We start from the raw sequence: 21,523 nt of genomic DNA, 5'->3' as shown, positions 1-21,523 counted from the left end.
TCTCCTGCAGACTCTGCACCAGCTCCCATAGCCAGCCCCATTCCCAGGCTGCCATCTCTTCCCTGTGGGCTGCACCCAAAGTGGTTCAAGGACCAGAGGAGCAGGAGGCAGCTGTTCAGCTGGAGTGAGGCAGCAGTTTCCCCTTTAAATGCTGCTTCTCTCCAGCCGCTGGCAGCATGACTGCACCCAGCTCCTCCGGAATCCTCTGTCTAGCACTTGCACTGCTCCTCACCCCGTGCCTCTTGCCTGCTCCGAGGTTGCCAGTGGGTGAGCTTTCGTTTGGACATGCGCATGATGGTAAGTCGGGTGTTTGTAACTCGAGAACTGCCCATCAACGGGCCTTCTCATTTTTTTCCATCTATGTGTTAAATAAATTTTGTTATGTGTGCGAGGTGCGTGCAGATGTGCACCAGTAGAAACATATGCTGCTGGCTGTGGGCACTCTCCCAGAACAGTATGGTTAGAGGGAAGGAAAAAAATTCACCAAGCCATGTATTTCACAACCCAACTGCATTATCTTCCTCCTCACTGTATGGAAGCAGTACCTAGCAACTCCAAATGAGATTCAAGCCCCATTGTGCACCACTGCAAAACATGCCCTCCTTAGGCTACTGAAATCCCTTTGCACCCAGGCCCACGAGAGGCAGTCCCTGCCCTGAGAGCCCACAGCTTAAATAGCAAGACACACAAAGGGCAGGAGGGAAACAGAGATATGAGGTTTCATCTGCATTACAGCTGAGGCTAGGGATATAAAATTCCGTTTAATCAATTAACTGGTTAAACATTAGGTAATTAAGAGGGATCCTGGTCGGAGGACCACTCCAGTCCAGCTGGAGCAGCACTGTGGGGCTGCTGACTCCCACCCTGCAGTGAGCCGGGTGGGGCAGAAGCAGCCCTCTGCCCGCAATGGGCCTCGGGCAAGCGGCTGCTCCTGGGTGCCTGTTAACCAATAAGCATCACCCAGTAAGGGTAATGCTTACTAGTTAGCTGGTTACTCGTTCATATTCTTAGTTGAGGCTTAAAGCATTTTGTTTCAGAAAAGAATTGCCCAAACTATAAGTAATTCCCAGCTGGAGGAGAGCAGCACTCAAGTGCACAGAGAAGACTTAATGAAATTTCAATGCCAAAGCTGCTGCAAACAGAGTATCTGGGGGAAAGGAGCAGAATAGGGCTAGTTGTTCCTGGGGGTAGGTTAGAGCATCTCAAAAAATACCCCAACACTACCCAACTTGATGAACCCTCAAAGTCCTGTAAGAGCCACAAAGCTTTCATGGTGATTTTTCTTGAGCCTTCAACACCCTGGTTCATCTCAATCAAAAAGGAGGAGAAGGGGGAGGAAAACAAAAAACAGACAGAAAAAAAACCCATAAGAGCTACTCCTGAGGGAACAGAGTTGACCTTTTGCAGCCTGACACAAAAGAGCAAACTAAAGTGTTAACCGTAGGTTATGGCAAGCTTCCATGCCCTGTGGAAGTGACACACACTCACATTCTCTCTCTCTCTCTCGTGCCCTATTGTTTTGAGAAGCAGGGGCCATTTCTTTGGAAGCCCAGCATGAAACATGGAGGGATTCCCGTGATGGCAGATGTTTTTTCTTTAATAATTAGCACACTCGACTCCTATGTGATGCTTTCAGTCTTCAAAGCCCATTATCAACATCAGCGGAGGCACTGGTGACTTCAGGAGCTGCCTAGGGACCTAAGTGCCTCTCTCCACAGAGCACGGATCCCTGGAATCTCTGCTACGAGCTGGTTGCTGAAGCCACTCTGACAGTGCAAAGTCTGGCTCCAAACAACCCCTGGAGAATTCCCCTGGTGGACAGAAACACCCTCTTGGCATAGAGGTGGCCATGACTCCTTCACCAGCTCCCCGCCCAGAGCAGGGGATGTGGTGGGAGCAGGAGGGGCACTGTGGTATTGAGCTCAACCCATTCTTCAGAGAGGGCGATGGCAAGTTAGAGGTAACTACAAAGGACTCCCCAGAGACAGAAATCCCTTTGCACTCAGAGAGGTGGAATTTGGGCACAGGGGAAAACAGTCCAGAGCGTTCTGCCTTGGGAGGTCAGGGCAGACTCCCCACCCAGCCCTGTGCCATACTTCAAACCTGACATCAGGGTCAACCCCAAAAGGGTGTCCACATTCAGCCTGAGCCACAGTCTCCAGGGCCTCTCCCGGGAAGCTATCAACCTGGGGAGTGCCAATTCAGATGAGTTTTACTGCTATGTGGGCAATGGCCCACTGGGAAGCAGACTGAGACAACCAACGTATTACACACATGATCCGCCTAGCATTGGTTGGGATATTGCTAGACTGCATCCTGACTGGAAACAACCACCTGCTCCAGAGGTCCACCAAATCTTCCATGCACAGCCCCTCTCAGCCCATGTAAGATGCCCTAAGCATACAAAGAAACCCAACCAATAACAGTGATGCAAGGTGACTCTACAAGCAAGGATTCTGTGTATTCTGCTTCCTGTTCACGCCCCGCATGGCTTCATTTGATGCTAGTCTGGTTTCCCAAAACACAATGGAAGCCCAAGTGCTTAGACATTTATACCCTGAACCATGCGGCACGCTTGCTCAGAGAATAGACCACCAGGAGCTGTTTTGTTCTGGCAGGAGTGGGGAATCACAGAAGTCGGAGATGAAACAGGCCTGCTAGACTCTCATCTCCAGTGTAGGATTTTTCCATACTTTATATTCTCACCTGTGCTCTACACTAACCAGTTTTAAATGGCTCATGCAATGACTGGCCTAAAATGTCTAAAAGTCATTTCTTCCCATCTCATTAGTGATATAAATGTTTAATGGGGGTAGAAAGAACCACAGAAAACACAATTAACCCCATTCCCTTTTGGATCTGGCCAATGTACAGTGTGTACACATGCATACAAAACCACATTTGTACACACACATGCTTCCATCTACATGCAGGAAGGTTTGCAGGAGTAGCCTCAATTACTGCTCAGCATGCATGGTAATTTCCCATACACGGATAGGAAAGAGCAGAACTGTAATTTAAAAGACCACCCTTCTCTAGAAACTAAAATATCCTGTTAGTAACACTAAGGCTCCTACCTGGGAAACAAAGGCAAGAGTGAAGCTAGAGAAGCTAACAACAAAACAAAACAGTCGAAGTGCAGTGTGGGGAAATGGATTGATGGACATAAACATGATTTTGCAAAGAGTGCTGGCCAGATTCTGCTTCAAATTACACTGGTGTAATCCCAGAAGAACTCCATGCAACTTTCTTTGGGCACAGGCTCTCCCTCTCCTCCTCCCCCCTTCCCACTCATATGGACACACCACCACCACATCACAGAATCACAGAATACTAAACCTGGAAGGGACCTCAAGAGGACAACACATCCAGTCTCCTGCACTCATGGCAGGACCGAGCACCAACTAAATCATCCCTGATAGGTGTTTGTTTAACATGCTCTTTAAAATCTCCAATGACAGGGATTTTACAACCTCCCTAAGCAATTTATTCCAGTGTTTAACCACCCTGACAGGAAGCTTTTCCTAATTCCAACCTAAACTTCCCTTGCCACAATTTCAGCCCATTGATACTTGTCCTATCCTCAGAGGCTAAGAATAATAATTTCTCTTCCTCCTCCTTTTAACACCCATTTAGGAACAAAATATGCAAGCATCTCCCAAGTATTATAGGTTTAGCCTCATGCCTAACACTTAAGTTTCATTCCCATTACCTTGTACTGGTACTTCTGTGTCTGATAAGCAAAAATTACAGGTGCAGCCATACAACTGTCAACTACGCACATAGCAGCAACATCCTGAGTGACAGGATGTACCCCCGAATAGGGTATTGGGCATTTATCCTACGCAATACGTAATCAATTGGTAAATATTATTAGAATGACCAAGTCTTGCTCTGCTATAAAATGGGCTTAGTAAGAAGAATCAATGGGAGGGAATGGGCAGGATTGACCCATAGGTCCTGCTCGATGTAACTAGAAGTAAACAGGCCCTTCACACCCACAATCCAGTGCATGGTGTTCCATTGCGTGGGAAGAAAAGGAGCCACAACCTCCTGCCTGGTACTGAAGGTAGCATACGGGTGAAGTACAAGCTGAATTAGGCTTTATTACTGTATTATAGGAGAGCTTCAGGTAATTGCTTTTGCATTGCTTTGCGCTGTATTAATTGCTTTAGAATGTATAGTATTTAAGGTTTAAATTGTATAGCAATTGTTTTTAAGGCTTGTAAAACAAACAGCTGTATTAACTGCTTAACGCTTGAGATAAATAAGTGGTTAAGTCTCATGACACTTTGACCTGCTCTGCTCCTCTTGTCATCGATAATACTTCAGCCCCAGCACCCTGCCTACCCGCAGTGCAGCAAGGATGTACAGCTCATGCCTAGAAACAGGGTCAAATGGGCGACACCATGAAGCTTGAAACTGCCTGAAGTGACCTGAAATCTCAGCTCTTCCAGTGGGCCCCTAGAAGCTGCTTACCTTATTCAGACTGCTAGCTCTCCAGGGCAGGACTCTGCCATGTTAATTAATATTAATAGTTCACAATCCTGCTGGAAGGGCATAACAAGTGGAGATCCACAGATGTCTGTTATGGGACCAGTTCTGTTCACTATCTTCATCAACGTTTTAGATATTGGCATAGAGAGTACGTTTATTAAGTTTGCAGATGATACCAAGCTGGGAGGGGTTGCAACTGCTTTGGAGTATAGGGTAATAATTCAAAATGATCTGGACAAATTGGAGAATTGACTGAGGTAAATAGGATGAAGTTTAATAAGGACAAATGCAAAGAACTCCACTTAGGAAGGAACAATCCATTTCACACATACAGAATGTGAAGTGACTGTTGAGTACCGCAGAAAGGGATCCAGGGGTCATAGTGGACCACAAGCTAAATATGGGTCAACAGTGTGACACTGTTACAAAAAAAGCAAACACGATTCTGGGATGCATTAACAGGAGTGCTGCGAGTAAGACACGGGAAGTCATTCCCCCTCTCTACTCTGCACTGATTAGGCCTCAACTGGAGTACTGTGTACAATTCTTGGCACCACATTTCAAGAAAGATGTGGAGAAATTGGAGAGGGTCCAGAGAAGAGCAACAAGAATGATTAAAGGTCTAGAGAACAGGACCTGTGAAGGAAGGCTGAAAGAACTGGGTTTGTTTAGTTTGGAAAGGAGAAGACTGAGGGGGGACATGATAATAGTTTTCAGGTATCTAAAAGGTTGTCACAAGGAGGAAGGAGAAAATTGTTCTCCTTGGCCTCTGAGGATAGGACAAGAAGCAATGGGCTTAAACGGCAGCAAGGGAGGTTTAGGCTGGACATTAGGAAAAATGTCTTAATTGTCAGGGTTAAACACTGGAATAAAATGCCTAGATAGGTTGTGGAATCTCCATCACTGGAGACATTTAAGAGTATGTTGGACAGACATCTATCAGGGATGGTCTAAACGGTGCAGGGTCCTGCCGTGAGGGCAGGGGACTGGATCTGATGACCTCTCGAGGCCCCTTCCAGTTCTAGTGTTCTATGATTCTATGTCACATGTCTCAGAGGTACATCTACAGTGAAACAGAAGACCCACAGCATGGCTGCTGCTGGCCCACATTGGCTGGTTGACTCCAGAGGATGAAAAATTCTGTGTAGACTTTCAGGCTGGAGCCTGGGTTCTGGGACTCTTCCTCACTACACGGGGTTAAAGCTTGGGAGTCTACACAGCACTTTTACAGCCTTGCAGCCTGAGCCAAGTCAGTGGACGTAGGCCAGCCACTGGTGTTTAACTGCTGTGCAGATGTACCCGGAAAGCCCAAGCTGTGTAACTACTACACTAATAACTCATCGCCACTTTCACAGGGTCACATCTCTGACTCTAGAGGAGTCGACAGCCACTCCTGGCCCCTGAGCAAGGTGGGAGAGGAGGCTCCACATTCCTGGAAGGGGCGGGCTAGGGCAATGAGCATGTTACACGAGAGCCCCTGCCACCCAGAGTGTGATGCACCCTGCCCGCAAGCCCTTACAGCCACCCAGAGAACATCATGCCGCGCTCCAGTGGCGATTTAAAAGGCCAAGACTGGGGGCCCTTTGCCAGGCCCCAGGGCAGTTGCCTCCCTCCCATGCCCTTCAGCAGCAGGGATCCAGATACCTACTCTTAGTGTAGGATGTGGGGGGGCCTAAATTATTCCACATGTGAATGGAAAAAATTAGAGGGAATGTTATTCTCTAGGTAACCGGTCATAGTTTAGGGACCAGCCTAAACTAACCGGGCCTCTTCCCACTCAACTGGATCTGGGGTAAAGCGGCAGCTCCTCAGACAGGGTCTAGCTCTCGTTAGTGGGGAGCAAGGCTATGGACCAGCTGTGCTGGCTGCTCACCTACAAAGGAAGGAAAGAAGCCGAAGTGCTAACATCCGATTCTCTTGGATGCAGGTTCCACTATTTCACGTTCAATTTTCACTGGGCACAAAAAATTACCCTGCCTCCCTGGGTTCTGCCCCGCCAAGTGGCTAATGTCCCAGCTTGATCAACAGAAGCCAAAATAGCCACCGTAGAGTGTATTCATTGTTTTATTTGCTATTGTAGAAATCTCACAGCAAAACAATGGTCCAAGTATTCTACAACAGATTAATAACATTGTAGAAATATCCCGATTGGTTAATAATTAAATCTAAGGGTATGTCTACACTACCCCCCTAGTTCGAACTAGGGGGGGTAATGTAGTCATACGGAGTTGCAAATGAAGCCTGGGATTTGAATTTCCCGGGCTTCATTTGCATAAAGCCGGCAGGCGCCATTTTTAAATGCCAGCTAGTTTGGACCTCGTGGAACGAGGTGTACAGCTAGTTCGGATTAGGAAGCCTAATCCGAACTAGCTAGTCCGTGCCGCGTGTAGCCGCGCGGTACGGGGTCCGAACTAGCCGGCATTTAAAAATGGCGCCGGCCGGCTTTATGCAAATGAAGCCCGGGAAATTCAAATCCCGGGCTTCATTTGCAACTCCGTATGACTACATTACCCCCCCCTAGTTCGAACTAGGGGGGTAGTGTAGACATACCCTAAGTTATTAGCTAATCACACAGTGTTTTGACTTCATATATCTCAAAGAGCTACTTGTATCTCCCAAGCCTCAGTCTGAGCATCACTGCCCTAGAAGCTGCAGAAGCTGCCCAAGACGGGCTAAGGGTCGGCCTACAGCCCCACTCCTCAAAGCTTTTGGCACCTAACTCTTACTAATTTCCATGGGAATTAGGCACCCAAATATTTTTGAGGATCTGGGCCTAGATGCCCCAACACTGTCAGTCTTTGTCATTGCTAATGTCTACAGCTCTGGGATCTGCTGTTCTGTCCATCATTGAAAATGCCATGGTCTCCAGAATGGAGAGAGACAGCTGAGAGAAACTGAATTCCCAATCTCTGGAGTCTCCCTGTCAGCCAGGCCTCAAGATCAGTAGGGGGGACAGTCAACCCTTTGCACAAAAGTGCCATTTATAGAAGGCTGGGCGGGATCATTAGCCCCCTTTAAATTTAAACCCCTGGATTTCATGCTTGAGGTGGCTTAAAGTGCATGCCTTAGCCCCAGAGATAGCTCTTAACTGCAACAGAGATTGTGCTCCTCCCAGCCTTGCCTCTGGATCAGGTTATTTATAAACAAACAGAGGGAGGCAGGGTGATTAAGATAACAAATGGCTTGTCATTCAAGTAGTTGAAGAATCCTTAGATCATCATGAAAACCTTGCCAGGTACTCTACTTCAAAGATAGGGGGGAAGATTTGCAATTGGACCACTGCTGTTAACCTTCCCATTCATTTTCTCAGAAAAAGGGGTCAATAGTGAGGGTGTGTCTAGACTACAGGGTTTTGTCAACAAAAGTGGACTTTTGTCCACAAAACTATACCTGCATCTACACTGCCACTGAGTTTTGTCGACATAACGTCGACAGAACTCAGCAGTTTTGTCGACGGTGGTAAACCTCATTCTACGAGGAATAACGCCTTTTGTTGACAGAGTTCTGTCGACAGAAGGTGTTATTGCATCTAGACTGTCCTTTGCGTCTACACTCTCATGTCGACAAAGTGGTTAGACGCTCTTTGTCGACAGAACCTTTGTTGACAGTATCTGTTGACAAAAATTCTGTCAACAAAAGCTTGCAGTCTAGATGTACCCTGAGGTGGCAAAATTTGCAGGTGATATAAAATTGCTCAAAATAGTTAAGCCCACAGCTGACTGCAAAAAGTTACAAAAAGGTCTCACAAAACTGGATGATTGGGCCACACAAGGAATTCTGTGTGGATAAATGCTAAGTAATGCACATGAAGAGTATAATCCTAACTACACATATAAAAACTATACATAAGTATACATATAAAAATGATGGAGTCTATCACTCAAGAGAGAGTTCTTGAAATCCATGTGGATAGTTCTCTGAAAACAGCTGCTCAATGTACAGCAGCAGTCTAAAAAACTATTGGGAATCATTAGGAAAGGGATAGAGAATAAGACAGAAAATAAAGAGCCGTCTTTTCCACCTCCAGGACCAAAACCCTTTGCAACCCCAGTTCCATGCTACTCACCTTGTTTGGCGTCAGCCTATTAGAGAGCTGCTGCTCACTCCTGTCCTTCTGAACAGCTGCAACATCCACTGTGCACGGTGAGATTCAAACTCCTGAGCCTTGCTTCTGGAGTGCTGCACAGAGTCTACCTCCTCTACTCTGTCTTCATTCTCTCAGCCCCGAAGCTGCTCCTAAGGCCTTGTCTATACTAGGGATCTACCCCCCTGGTAGCCAGCTGGAGCCAGCTACCACAATGCTGCATCCATTCAAAGTCCTAACAGAGGCAGGCAAATCTGTGGTTGGCACGGATTCAGCCAACAGTGCTAGCAAGCAGGTGAAGGTGGTAGTAGTGAGTCATTGAGAGCCACCTGGCCTGCCTGTACTGCTGCAACTAGGTGAATGCCTGGGCCTCAGGGCAGTTTCAAACCCAAATGGCCCTCCTCCCTTAACAGTGGAATCACCGCCCTGTCTTTATGGCTGTATTGACCACTTGCTCTAACAGGCCCTTGGAAATTGATCTTTTAAAGGGCAGCAGTTTATTCCCATGATCTCCAGCATTCCCTGGGGTTGGTCTCTTTGAAAGATGGAGTCAGGTGAGCATTAGTCAGGGACTTTCAGAGGGACTGGTACAGCTTTCAAGAGCTCAAAACCCAGTGGATCGTCAGTCTGTAGAGCCAGACACTGTCCGTGGCACTAGGTTCCCTCCAGTTTACCATGCATACACAGGGCAGGAACCAGGTCACAGCACAAGGCAGACCAAATATAGTAGGTCTTCTTTATCTACAGGTATTGTCAATGAGTTCATTTTTTACCACAAGAGTCACCTATTGGGCAACACAGATCAGTGGCACATGCCAAAGGGGGAGGGAAAGAAAGCAAGCCATGTATGTTTCTATATAATCTCACACAATCCCTGAGCAAAATCACTTGCTCTCAAACTGCCAAGTGTCAGCTCAAGTAGGTTTTTATGCTCTAGTTCTTAAACTGCTTTAAATGCAGCATTTAGGAGTGCTCTCCTCTGGTGTTCAAGTGCCTTCCTTTGATCTCTTCTTAAACTCAATGATTATATCAAAGGACTGACCAAGTGTAAAATGGGAGAGGGGTGGAGGCTACATAATCCAAAGTAGGACCTGCTACATTAGCAAGAATCTGAGAGATTACAACATTCCCTTTTCAGAGAAATGACAATGGAGGACAGGAACAAGGGGAGATGTTTGAAGCATGGTTTGTTAGGTTAAATTACAGGTCAGCATTCCTGAGGGGCAGTGCCATTATAAAACCCAGCTGGGCCATTTGCCTTTGAAAACTAGTCAATCTGACCTGCATTTAGATAATCCTCTTCTCATTCCTCTGTATTTACTACAAATCAGATGTACTAATTTTGAAAGGACTATATTCATAGTAAGGGAATAACATAAAACCATGTACAGGTTAAACCTCTCTAGTCTGGCACCCTTGGAACATGACGGACAATAAACTAGAGAATTTACTGAACCACCAAAGGTCAATATTGTCTGGAAGCGCTATCAACACTTCCACTGCTTACTGAGCTCTTAGAAGACATGTAGGGCTAAATTAGAGATAAATAACAACACAGAACACGGAAAGCCAAATATTGACACTGAAGTTAAGAAGTGGAGGGAACAACAACAGGAATCAGCTCTTTGCATAGCACCGCTTTTGCGCAAAATCTTGCCGCCTGTTTACACTGGCCGCAAGTATTTGCGCAAGAACACTGACGTTGTAATGTACAAAATCCGTGCTTCCTGCTCAAATACTCTGACGCTCCCACTCAGGGATAAGCCCTCTTAGGCAAGTATTCTTGCTGTCTACACTGGCCTCTTGCGCAACGTTAATTTCTTGCACAAGAAAGCCCGATGGCTAAAATGGCCTTTGGAGCTTTCTTGCGCAAGAGAGCGTCTACACTGGCATGGATGCTTTTGCGCAAAAACAAATCTTTTGCACAAAGGCACATGCCAGTATAAATGCTCTCTTGCGGAAATACTTTTAATGGAAAAACTTTTCCGTTAAAAAAAACGATGCCAATCTGTCTAAAGCTTTTTGGGGTGTCAGGAAGTGACATTAACATATTTGTTCCACTGATGCGAAAATTGAGGCAGGCAGTTCATTGGCTTAATCAAGGCCCCATGGGAGACCTGGCTGCTTCTATTATTGTCAAACCAAGCCCATACTGTTTCTCAAATACTGCACACTTAGGACAGGATACTGTCCCAAGGTGACTGGCTGGAAGAGAAGAGCTGGGCCCAATCTTACCTATGACTGAAAAGCTTCCATCCAGCTGAGAATGAGCTGCCCAGACCACGTAATTATAAAAATCACCTTTCAGGCCAGATGGGGAGAAAGCTGCCCAGAACAGGCAGGAACAGTCAGGGAACCCAGGTTTAAGTAGGGACAGCTACAGGAAGCAGGTTGGCTCCTATGAGAGACCCTGGAGAAGGGCATGGCCCTAACGCAACAGGTGTCAACTACGATTCTCAACCTAGAGGGCTACAAGCAGGTTTTGGTTTTATTTTGTTGGTGGGTGGGGGGAGGCACCCAACAGAAAGCCAAAGTCCCACACTGTGCGAGTTTGATGCCCAGAACCCTGAGCACCCTTCGCTTGGGGCTGAAACCAAAGCTGGAGCAACTGAGCTTCACAGGGTGGCAGCAGGGGACTGCGAATGGCAGTTGCCAAGCTTCCTAACACCGGCCCTGGCTTTTCTATGCAGAAACACAGTTGGGGAACAGGGAGGTTGTGGAATTTTTACAGCTTGTTGAGGGGGAAGAAGGGCTCAGTAAGAAAAACGCTGAGAACCCCTCCTCTAAGGCACGCGGCTAGCCAAGTAGAAACCTGAGAAATAGACAGACTCCTGAGGATGACCCCAGATTAGGGGAAGTGACAACAGATGTGCTGTCCTAATTTTTTCTGGAAGAAATAAAGAATTAAAGGTTTGAACCAGAACCTGGAATATGGCTTCAATCCTTCCCAAGCTGTGGTGACAGGCCAGTAAACTGGGCACCCCAGGCTCCCTACTGCTCCACAAGAGCCCAAAGAGAGACTGGGTCTGTTACCATGGGGGTGAAATCACTGTGTCATGCTGGTGTGGATGATGGACAGACTCTTTGTGAGTCTTCCTCATCCAAGCAGTTGATGATTTAAACCATGGGTTCCCAAACTGGGAGGCGTGCCCTCCTAAGGGGCTGCATGAAGAAATTCGGGGGGGGAGGGGGAGCTCGCGAGGTGACCCAGCTACACATACCCCCATCAATCACACCCCAAGTTTTGCTGCTATTTTTTTGGGAAGGGGGGGGCGTGAGGGTTTCTCAAAAATCAAAAAGGGGGCATGATTCGGAAAAGTTTGGGAACCACTGATTTAAACAGTGTGTTAAGATGCCTCGTGAAAACACTTGGCGCCTCCACAGAAAGCCAGGATGTGTTGTCTCTCTCCAGAGAGTGTTGTCATGACTTGTGTGTCTGGGTAAACAAGCCCTTTGTGAACTCTGTGAAGAGGTGCGATGTTTTGACTTCCAGTTTCAAGGGATTTGTTCTTCTGTCTTTGGGGTGCAGTTGCCCAGACCTGAATGGAGTTAGCTGTGACAACACATTTCTGAATTATTCTGACACACAACCTGAAACCTGTGCTAAAGACCCCACATCCAGTGAGAGAAAGCACTGATGTCAGAAGAAGTCAATTCAAAGTCTCTCCAATTTTCTTCAACGATCACCTCTACTAAGCAGTGGGGCATTTACTGATTGGTCCCTTATATTTGTGACTAACTGTTAACTGGATCTTCTTAGTTATGTTAGCAGATTGCTTTGGACCAAATCTTAGCTTAAAGTTTAACTTAGATCAGACCCTTTGTAAGCAGGTTGGGAAGTAGTCTCATTTGGCAATTATTATTAGATATTATGTACATAATATAGATGTTAACATCATGGCATTGACATATACATTTCTCAGTAGCTTTACATATAAAATAGCCTAGGCCCATTGATTTCCACGGGAAATGTACACTTCAAGCAGTGGCGTTGAGGGTTAGTGATGTGGTCTTCTCCACCCTGTAACTGTCATGGTTAGTTCAGTACTGTCCCTCTGGCTTATGGAAACAGAGGGCACTTGATAGTTTTGTAGTAACTTCAAAAAAAGCAGCTGCAGTCCATCTCATTAGGAATGTAAATTCCTTTAATCAGTGAACTGGTTAATGTGAGGTCACACTGGGGCTGTTGCCTGCTTCCAGCCCCCTCCAGACAAGCCCCTGTCCACAGCAAGCTGGACTCCCCACAGAGAGAAGCTGCTCTGGACACTGGACCCCCACGTCTCCTGCAGACAGGGGCTGCTCCAGATGAGAGCAACCTCTGTTTGCAGTGGGCTCTCTGTGGAGCTGGAGCAGCCCCCTGAATGCAGCAGATGGGGAGCTGCTCCAGCCCCTTCTGATTACCAGTTAATTGGAACTGGTAAGCATCCACCCCACCCTCCTATCATTGGGACGTCCCTTATCCTGCCTTCCTAGTGCTTGAGTCAGGTCCATATAGGGGGTAACCAGTGCAGTCAGGACTAAGGAAGTTGTTCCATGACATTGTGGGATAGTTCTGGATGATTCCCAGGACCTAAGTCAAATGGGGCTGCATCTACACTGTAAAGTAATGGGTCTCGGATCCTAGATCTCATCTTGAATCAAAGTTGGACCCCTAGTGCTGCACTGTTATGGGACCCTATGTCTGGGGCCTGGTTTAATGGTGGGAGGAGTTCTTATGGAGATCACATGACACCCTTTACTTCTGGCTATGTGTCCATCTTGTCCATGGAATTACGACCACAGGGTCTTCCTGTGGCAGGTGGGTGAGGCCTAGGTAGTCAGTGGGCATGACTAGCGAGTCAAGGGGCATGGCCAATATGTCCCCATTTTTGGTTCAGAAAATAGGATCACCGTCATAAAATGGAGCCCAGCATCAGGATTTTCTTGCTCCCGTAGGAATAATTTTGTTTATTTTTTTGTTTGGTTTTAAGAGCAGTGCACCTGGGATCCAAGGAAAAGCTCTGACACCTGCCCAAGGACATCTCACATCATCGGTGAGAAGCAGTCAGTCATATGAATAGCCTCGAGATTGCACAGGCTCCGTATTGCCGAACCTCTTCCAATGATGCCCCTTTGGCCAGACAGCAAATAAACAAACACATAAAACTAAGCTGGCAGATGAGGACGTGCTTCAAGGTTTCTTCTGCTGCCAAAAAGTCTGCCACCCTTTCCTGCTGTTACAGTTACATGTTTAGGAAAAGGCTAAAAATAGCCAGTGAAATTGAGTGATCTGTGGCCGAATGCCGAGATGCAGTGCTCCAGTCTGTGGTTTCACTGTAGAAAGAGCAAGGCTCTGTCTCTCACCATTCAGGAAGGCGAAGTCTTCCTCTTCCGAAAAACAAACAGGATCATGCAAGACACTTGGAACCTGTGACCCAGCCCAGCTGATGCTACAGAAGGGCTGCCCAGAAAACATTCATTCATGAACAACGTTGCAGTTACTAAAAGCAGTTTTGTTCAGACTGGAGGCAAACAGACCTTTCTGAAAGAGGCAAAGCAGGGACTTGAATAGGGTCCTTTTTGAATCCCAAGTGAGTGCTCCAGCCACCATGCTACAGAGTCAAATCTCTTTTTGCCTTCCCGCTCCTCTCTCCTTTTCTGTTGGGGCTGTTCCACTTTGTATAAAGAATCAGCTATTCCTACTAAACATAACACTCCAAAGCAAAATCTGAACCCAGGTCTTCAGTATTCCAGGTGAGCATCCTAGCTACCAGGCTGTTTTGCCTTTCTTCTATACCCCACTCCCCACACACACACCTGGGCCTGATCCACCCTGCACAGGTTTGACTTTAATTCATTATTCTCCCACAAAAAAAAAAGTCTTCTCAAAAAATTTCTAACCAGCTCTAGGCTACCCTACTTTTCACATCACTTCTTGTCTCCTCTCTGTGACACACAAGCACACACCCTGTGCAGCTTGTGGCCGTGAAAGACCCCAATAGACTAAAGGGTTTTCAAACTTCACCACAACCACCATCCAACAATGAAAATTGCTGCACAATCCCAGGAGGGGAGCTGAAGCCTGAGACCTATCACCCTGGGTGAAAGAGGCAAATCAAAACCCAAGCCCCACTGAGGGATGAGTGTGTGTGGAAAAGGGGCTGTGCCCCAGGCAGCGAGCCCGGAGCTGATAGGCCACTTGCTCCCTGAAGACAAGCCATCAAGACAGTGCCGGGCAGCATGAGTGGGCTTTTCAAAGGTAGGGTTACCCCAGCCTGGTACCCCACCTAGCATGGCATCCAGGGGCATCAGCCCTCTCCCCACCATGCCACTGACATGGGGGGGTCCTTTGGAACAAAGCTTATTGTGCCACTTCACCGTCTTTTAGCTCCTCTCTGCAGTGCCATGGGGAAGGGGCGATGGGAATGCGCTGTGCTGAGCTGCTGGGTGGGGATAATGCGCTCTCCCCACTGGAGCACTCCTGGGAGGCTGCCGGAGAGGAAACCAACTAGGAGAGGCAGCCATGGAAGTGATTTTTTTTTTCTCCCTGTCTAAACCAACCTCCCAACTTGGAACTGCCCTGGGTCTCACCAGAGCCACTGCCGCAGCCACATGCTTTTCCCGCCAGGTGCTGGGACGCCTGGGCAGAGTGGCTGTTAACGTCTGGGCATGCAGCTCCGAACATTCAATTTGACAGGCATGTGCCACCGCACACTCTCCGATCCCCTCTGCAGGGCAAAATCCCGGACATTGTTTGCCAGATTTCACTTGTGTTGATGTAACCCCTGCCCCAAACTTCTCTTGCATACCACCAGTTGAGAAACACTGCTCTAGGGCATGTCTACACTAGGAAATTATTTTGAAATAACTTATTTCAAAATAAGTCCCAAAATGACAATTTCAAAATAGCGTGTCCGCTCAACGGGGAAGCCTCAAAATTAATCTGAGGCAGGTTCCCTTAATATGGATGTTCTACCTTGACTTAGAGCCCAGGAAGCTCTGGGGTGTAATTACTTTGAATGATTCTAGGGAGTAGTTATTTTGAAGTAGTGGTACAAGAGCATCCACACTACTGCTATTGTGAAATAACTTTCAAAATAAGAGTCATTCTTTGAGGAAAGCAGGAATTATTATTTCAAAATAACAGGCTTGGTAGTGTGGGCGCTCTGCTTGTTATTTCAAAATAAGCGGAGTTATGGTGTAGTGTACTGTAGGGCCTAGCGTAAGACCTGGCTTGAGAGGCAAAGCCACCTGCCCACAGTTACCCAGCAGGCCAGCAAAAGAGTCATGAATAGGACCCAGATCAATAGGGTCCCAGTCCAGTGTTCTATCCAGTAGGCAACACTGCTGATATACTAACGATACAGTTCAATCATTCTCCAAACAAAGCCGTTTAAAACCAGTGTCTGAATAAACAATTTCTCTCTTTATTGGTCCCCTCACCCATCTAATCCCAACTGCACCAAGCAAACACAATCCCTACTTAAAGAAGAACTATGAACATGGCATGCTATTTGTCTAATGATGATATATAAAAGTTTGTGTGTATATTAGGGAGTAAGAGATGAAAGGAAGCATGTGAATATAAACAAAGACTTTGAATTTCTTTTTAAGTAGTATCTGCTATATGAAATAGGCAGCTAGATCACTAAATGTTCCCATTTTGTAAAGAGAAACAGCAAATGCATTCACTTTGCAAATTCAGCAACAGTATCCTGCCTATTCTATAAAAATAGGCAATATGCTTTCCCCTACATTGAAACATCCCCTTTCAAGGGCACCGAACAAAACCAGGTAGCAGACATTTATCAATTCTTCATAATAGGCATTTTTTCTGCAAGACACACTTTGGGTCTCATACTGCTACCGTCTCCACCTCCTGCCCACTTACAACAGAGCAACCTAATTGAGACTGAGTACAGCAAAGGGTATTACATACAGGGGCAACTCTGTCTATTTCCTCTGTGCTTTCAACAATACCACAACACTGCTTTGCAAATTTTTGGTTTTAAGGAAAAGAATATTGATGTTCTTCTCTCAAATGCACAAACTATCAGTCATTCCAGGCAGTATGTTTGGGGAAGGAGGGTTATGAAGCAAAAAGCTAAGTGACTTAAAGGTGAATTCCAACCAACAAGAGGACTGCAGCTAACCCTTTGGCTGGCACATCTTGAAGCTTCAGAAGGGGTTTGTTTGGGTTTTTTAAAACACAGAAAAGGGGGAGGGGGAAACAACATGTGCCCTTGTTCACTGTCAGTAAAAGCCAGGCTCTGAGCATTGGCTCTGACAAGCGCAGTCCCCTTCAGAACTCTGTCTTTACAGTCTCATCTTTCATACCAGTTCCCAAATGATTATTCAGAACTTTTCCAACAATCCCTCCCAGCCAAAGATTTCATGCAAACCTCCACTCCCACCTTCAACACAAGAAGATAAATCTGACATTTCAGGGTTCCTCACAGAGGGTAGCTCATTAGTGTCCATACCAAAGTCTGTGTTTCTAAATATTCTAATGTGAAAGTCCATAGTAACATATAACAATTACATTAAAAATGCATCTTTCACCCAAATAATCATTTAGTTTATCAAAACAAAAATGGCTTACAGTAGGATTTCTTCTTCCCAATCTGGGCTGTTTACTTTTGGCATTTGGACAATCATAGCAGGTTGGTCAATTTCTTTTTTTTTTTCTAGGTTTCACTTTCCTTGGATGCTGGACCAGCACAATGAGGTTGCTAGGTTACTTTCCAGAGGCCATATTGTATCTCTTTTCCCCTCCCAACTTTATTTAGTTTAAAGAAAATCTGAAGTTTAAGTTTATAATGATCTGACCAGGTCTCTTCAAAATCTCATAATAAAACCTGTGTTTGTTTTATATAACTGAGAGTAACTTCTGTGAAAAGTGTTTATAGGGCACCCTTAGACAGCTTTTCATGCAACAAAACTGGATAGGACTGTGTTTTATTTTAAACCACAAATTCCTAAAATGTAATTCTGTGGTCAGTTGGAAAGAGTGAAAGACTTCTTCAGTTTGTCCGCAGTGGGGTCAGTGTAAGTTGTACTCTTCTCCCAGGGCCTGATACTTACACTGAGTAGAAAAGTATTCCACAAACAGTCCCACTGAAATAAATGAGAACTTCCACTATGGATAAAAATGCTATTTTTTGCCTTTCCTGTGAATGGATAAGGAACTACTGAGCCAAAGAATCAAGCCCAACTGTTTTGGTTAACCAGTAAGAACCAGCATATTGGTTTCCATTACAATTACACACTGGCTCCCAGGGAGCCAGCTTCACTGTAGGCTATGCAATATAATACTGCAGAGCCCAAAGTGAAGCCAGCTCCCAGAGAACCGAATGTCACTCTGCACTGCAGGCTCTACAGTATAAAAGCCTGCAATGCATGGAACCAGCAGGATTTTTAGTGGTTACACAGATACCTTTTTAAACAGATTTTTACAAATTACTTTTATAATGGGGCTGCTACAGTAGAAAACAGAGGGTCCAACTAGAAGGCAAAAACAAAGTAACAGGTAACATGCTAAGTACTACCTTGTCTGTGCTGGTATCCCTCCTTTTGTTTTCTACATACAAAGAGCTAAACATTAACCAATTATTTTGTCTATTATGCACATATAAAACAAGGCTTAGAGACTTCACTTACCCACTGTTTACGAGCATGATTTCTCCTCTTAAAGTACAAAATTAACTTCTTCCTCATTGCCTGGTTTCTAAAGCAGAGACAAAGAGGGAAAATATATCTGTTAACACATAAAATCCTGCACATCTATTCTGTTTTCAATACAAATACAGCAGTTTCTACCTTAACATTGAAATGGCAGAAAGTTCAAAGGGGTGGATGTGGTGCCCACAATAACAACATATATCGACCTGACTGTCACTTTGGAGCAAAACTCAGATATTCCCAGCAGTTCAGTTGCACAGGTCAAAGTCCTTGAGAATGCTCCTTTGGTAGCCTGCAGTTTGCTTTGCAGTATGCACTTCACCTGGGGTTAATCCTGTCATCACAGTGCCTGAGAGCTTATCTTTACTCCCCAGGGGAGTGGATCAACACTGCAGTGATCAATCCACTGATAACCAATTTATCTGCTTAGACACAATGAACTGATCTCCAAGCACTCCTGTCAACTGCCCTACTCCAGAGTAGCTGGAGTCATTGGGAGGGCAGCTGCCTGTGTAGGTTTGATTGATGGGGGGAGGGAGGGGAAGGAGGTTGTGTAGACTCAATAGTGAGTTTCCAGGATCAGGGCCATAGATTCTAACTCCACAAATTCTATAAATGCTCTTAAGTCACAATCCTGCAAACACCTGCTATTAACCATGACCATGTGTGTTGGCGGACCAGACCCTTCATTTCCCAACTCAGGAATGAAAGGTAACCACAGAACAGTAAGGGCGCGCAAATGAGCTTGGTGTGTATCAGCGGGATTTCCCTCTGAGCCAGTGGTGGACCACACTGCCGCTTCCAGTTTGTGGTCTATTGGAGTTGAGTAGGCCTGGATCCCCCTACTGGGGATGCCGCCCCACCTCCACTGTCTAGTGACCGTTCCCTAGGCATTGGCCATTAGGCCACACATGGTCAATGTTCTATACACTTTGGCCATTAAGCTGAGCTGCCCTGCAAACCAGGGCTATTCTGTAGAACATGGCCATTAAGCCATGCTGCTCTGCAAGCAAAGGGCTTGCAAAGGGCGTCCAATGACTCTAGCAATTAGGCCACGCTGGATTGACTTAGGTCTCCAACAGACTGGCAGTGATAACAGCAGTGTCCACACATCCCTGGGCGGCGAGTTATATGGGCTCTTGGTGCCCATGCTCCAGCAATATTCAGAGCCGGCGGCCCTCCTCCACCAATATTTGGAGCTGGGTCTCTCCCCCGGCTCTGAATATTGCTCCCCCCCCCGGCCCCAGAGCATCCCCGGAGGAGAAGAGGACTTGTAATGGGGCGCCCACAGCCCTAATGTGATGGAGCGCAGGGGCTCCACCACTGGACTTACGCCGTGGCAAGCTGCCGCGGCAGGATGCCCTACCCCGGTGCCCTTGTGGCGCATGCGCATACCACGACAGTGTGATGGGATTTGGAGGCCTCGCCCCTGGGTGGACACAGCAGCAAGCAGGCGTGGTGGGCCAGCCTCTGCCCCCGCACTCATGCGGCACATGCTCACACCATGTGCCAGGTATTTTAAATGCCAGCGGCATGGCAGACAAGGGGGAGGGAGTCCACCCAGGCCCAGACCCGGTGCCCCAGCTCTGCGGAGAAGCCGAGAGCCCAGCCCTCACAATTTGGGAGGGAGGGGTGAGACAGGAATCAAAGCAGATGTTGCCCTGCCCCCCTCCCCATTCCACATGATGCAACAGCCAAGTGCCATCGGAAGGCGAGCCCCCCCCCCTCGGGCAATCCAAGACAACCCCCCAGCCTGGGGTCCTGCTCTCCCCCCCACAACGCCATGGGAGCCTCCCCCTTGTCTACCACTGCAGCAAGCAGGCACAGCAGGCCGGCCCCCGCACTCTTGTGGCACATTCTCACACCACGCAGCAGGTATTTTAAATGCCAGCGGCGTGGCAGACAAGGAGGAGGGAGTCCACCCGGTAAGCTCAGGATGGGGTGAGCTCAGGGAGGTGCCCACTCTCCTGCAGCAGCTGGAACCCAGGAGGCAATCCCGTGGGGCAGACACTCAGACTCCGCAGCCCCAGAAGAAATGGGCAGCGGATGCCGGAGCGGCCTATACCCCCTTGACAGACAGCAGGGTGGCAGGGCCTTATTGCAGACTCCAGCCCCGCTGCCCCGGGGGGAAAAATAGGGGGAAAGGTGGGGGAGGAAGGAGATTGTGCTGAAGAGAGGGGGACAGGTCAGGAGAAGAAAGGGGAAGGCACCAAGAGACAGCGTGGAAGAGAGACAAATGCCAGGAGGCCAAGTGCAGACAATGAGGAAAAGGGCAGGAGGGGAGGTGTCAGTGGGAGGGGGGCAGGGTGATGCTGGGAGAGGAGAGGGTAAGGACATTGGGGACTAGAGGGGGGAGAAGGAGGTGATGGGAGAAGGTTTGAAAGAGAGAGTGGGCATGAGGAAGGCGGGTATGGAGCAAGTCACGTGTGAGGGCACAGGGGCATGAGAGTAGTGAGGGGATGGGCATCAGGGAAAAATAGGACAAAGGGGGCAGGGCAGTGAGGGAAGTGGGAGGAACCAGGAGGGTGCAGATGCCAGGGGATTCTGTGGGTGAAGCAGAAGGGCAGACACCTGCAGGGGAGAGACCAGCACCAAAGGAGAGAGACAGGGCAGGTTTGTAGAGGGAGGTGTTAGGAGAGGGGATGAGGAGGGGTAGCTCAAATGATCAGAGAGGGGCTACTGGAAGAGTGGGAACAGGGGGCAGAGAAGGGCTGATGGAGGAGGGCAGGTCGCAGGAGGGCTGGGGGCAGTGAGAACGGAAGGAGTCAGGACAGCAGAGGAGAGTGAGGAGTTGGGGGGTAGGGGGCAGCAGGAACTAGGAGAGCTGACGGAACAAGGGGAGGAGACATGGCAGCAGAGAGAAAAGGTAAAAGTTTAAAAATATTTATTAATAACTTGGGTGCCACAGTGGCACATCCGAACAAGCCACATGAACTCAGTACTGGTGCACAACACAAAATCCATTCTGCTCATGGGAGGAAACTCTTAGGCTATGTCTACACTGGCGGCTTCTTGCGCAAGAAGTCTTGTGAAAGCTGGCTAGAAGGCAGAGCAGCCTGGAATGCATGCCTGACTAGCCAGCACATGCACAGGGGGCTGGCTATTCTACCTACAGGATCCAATTTATTGGAAGTAGCAGGTCTGAAGTGTTGATTTCAAGGAAATCCTGGATGCAAGGAAATCTCTCACCCCTTTTACTCTCTTGATGCCCCGTCCTGCAAAGCATCAAGCAAATCAACTAGTGAGTTTAGCATCTTGCAGGAGCTACTGAGCACTGTACAG

The 21,523-nt window shown here is 47.4% G+C and overlaps 1 protein-coding gene across 29 annotated transcripts in view; it reads right to left on the bottom strand.

The window, feature by feature from the left end:
- NCOR2 (nuclear receptor corepressor 2) overlaps window positions 1-21,523 on the bottom strand; it is a 494,549-nt gene that overhangs the window by 168,638 nt on the left and 304,388 nt on the right. For 28 of the 29 annotated variants that reach the window (XM_075898492.1, XM_075898501.1, XM_075898496.1 and 25 more), the window contains one exon: window positions 18,221-18,287. In XM_075898492.1, the coding sequence (XP_075754607.1) occupies window positions 18,221-18,287 (67 nt within the window). Of the gene's footprint in view, window positions 1-18,220; window positions 18,288-18,379; window positions 18,403-21,523 lie in introns of those variants that run through there. The other variant, XM_075898502.1, reaches the window with a different exon arrangement.

Source organism: Pelodiscus sinensis, chromosome 15 (assembly GCF_049634645.1).
Source record: "Pelodiscus sinensis isolate JC-2024 chromosome 15, ASM4963464v1, whole genome shotgun sequence".
Taxonomy (NCBI): Eukaryota; Metazoa; Chordata; order Testudines; family Trionychidae; genus Pelodiscus; species Pelodiscus sinensis.
The sequence above is the reverse complement of the archived record's forward strand: the minus strand, read 5'-3'. Positions and strand labels throughout refer to the sequence as shown.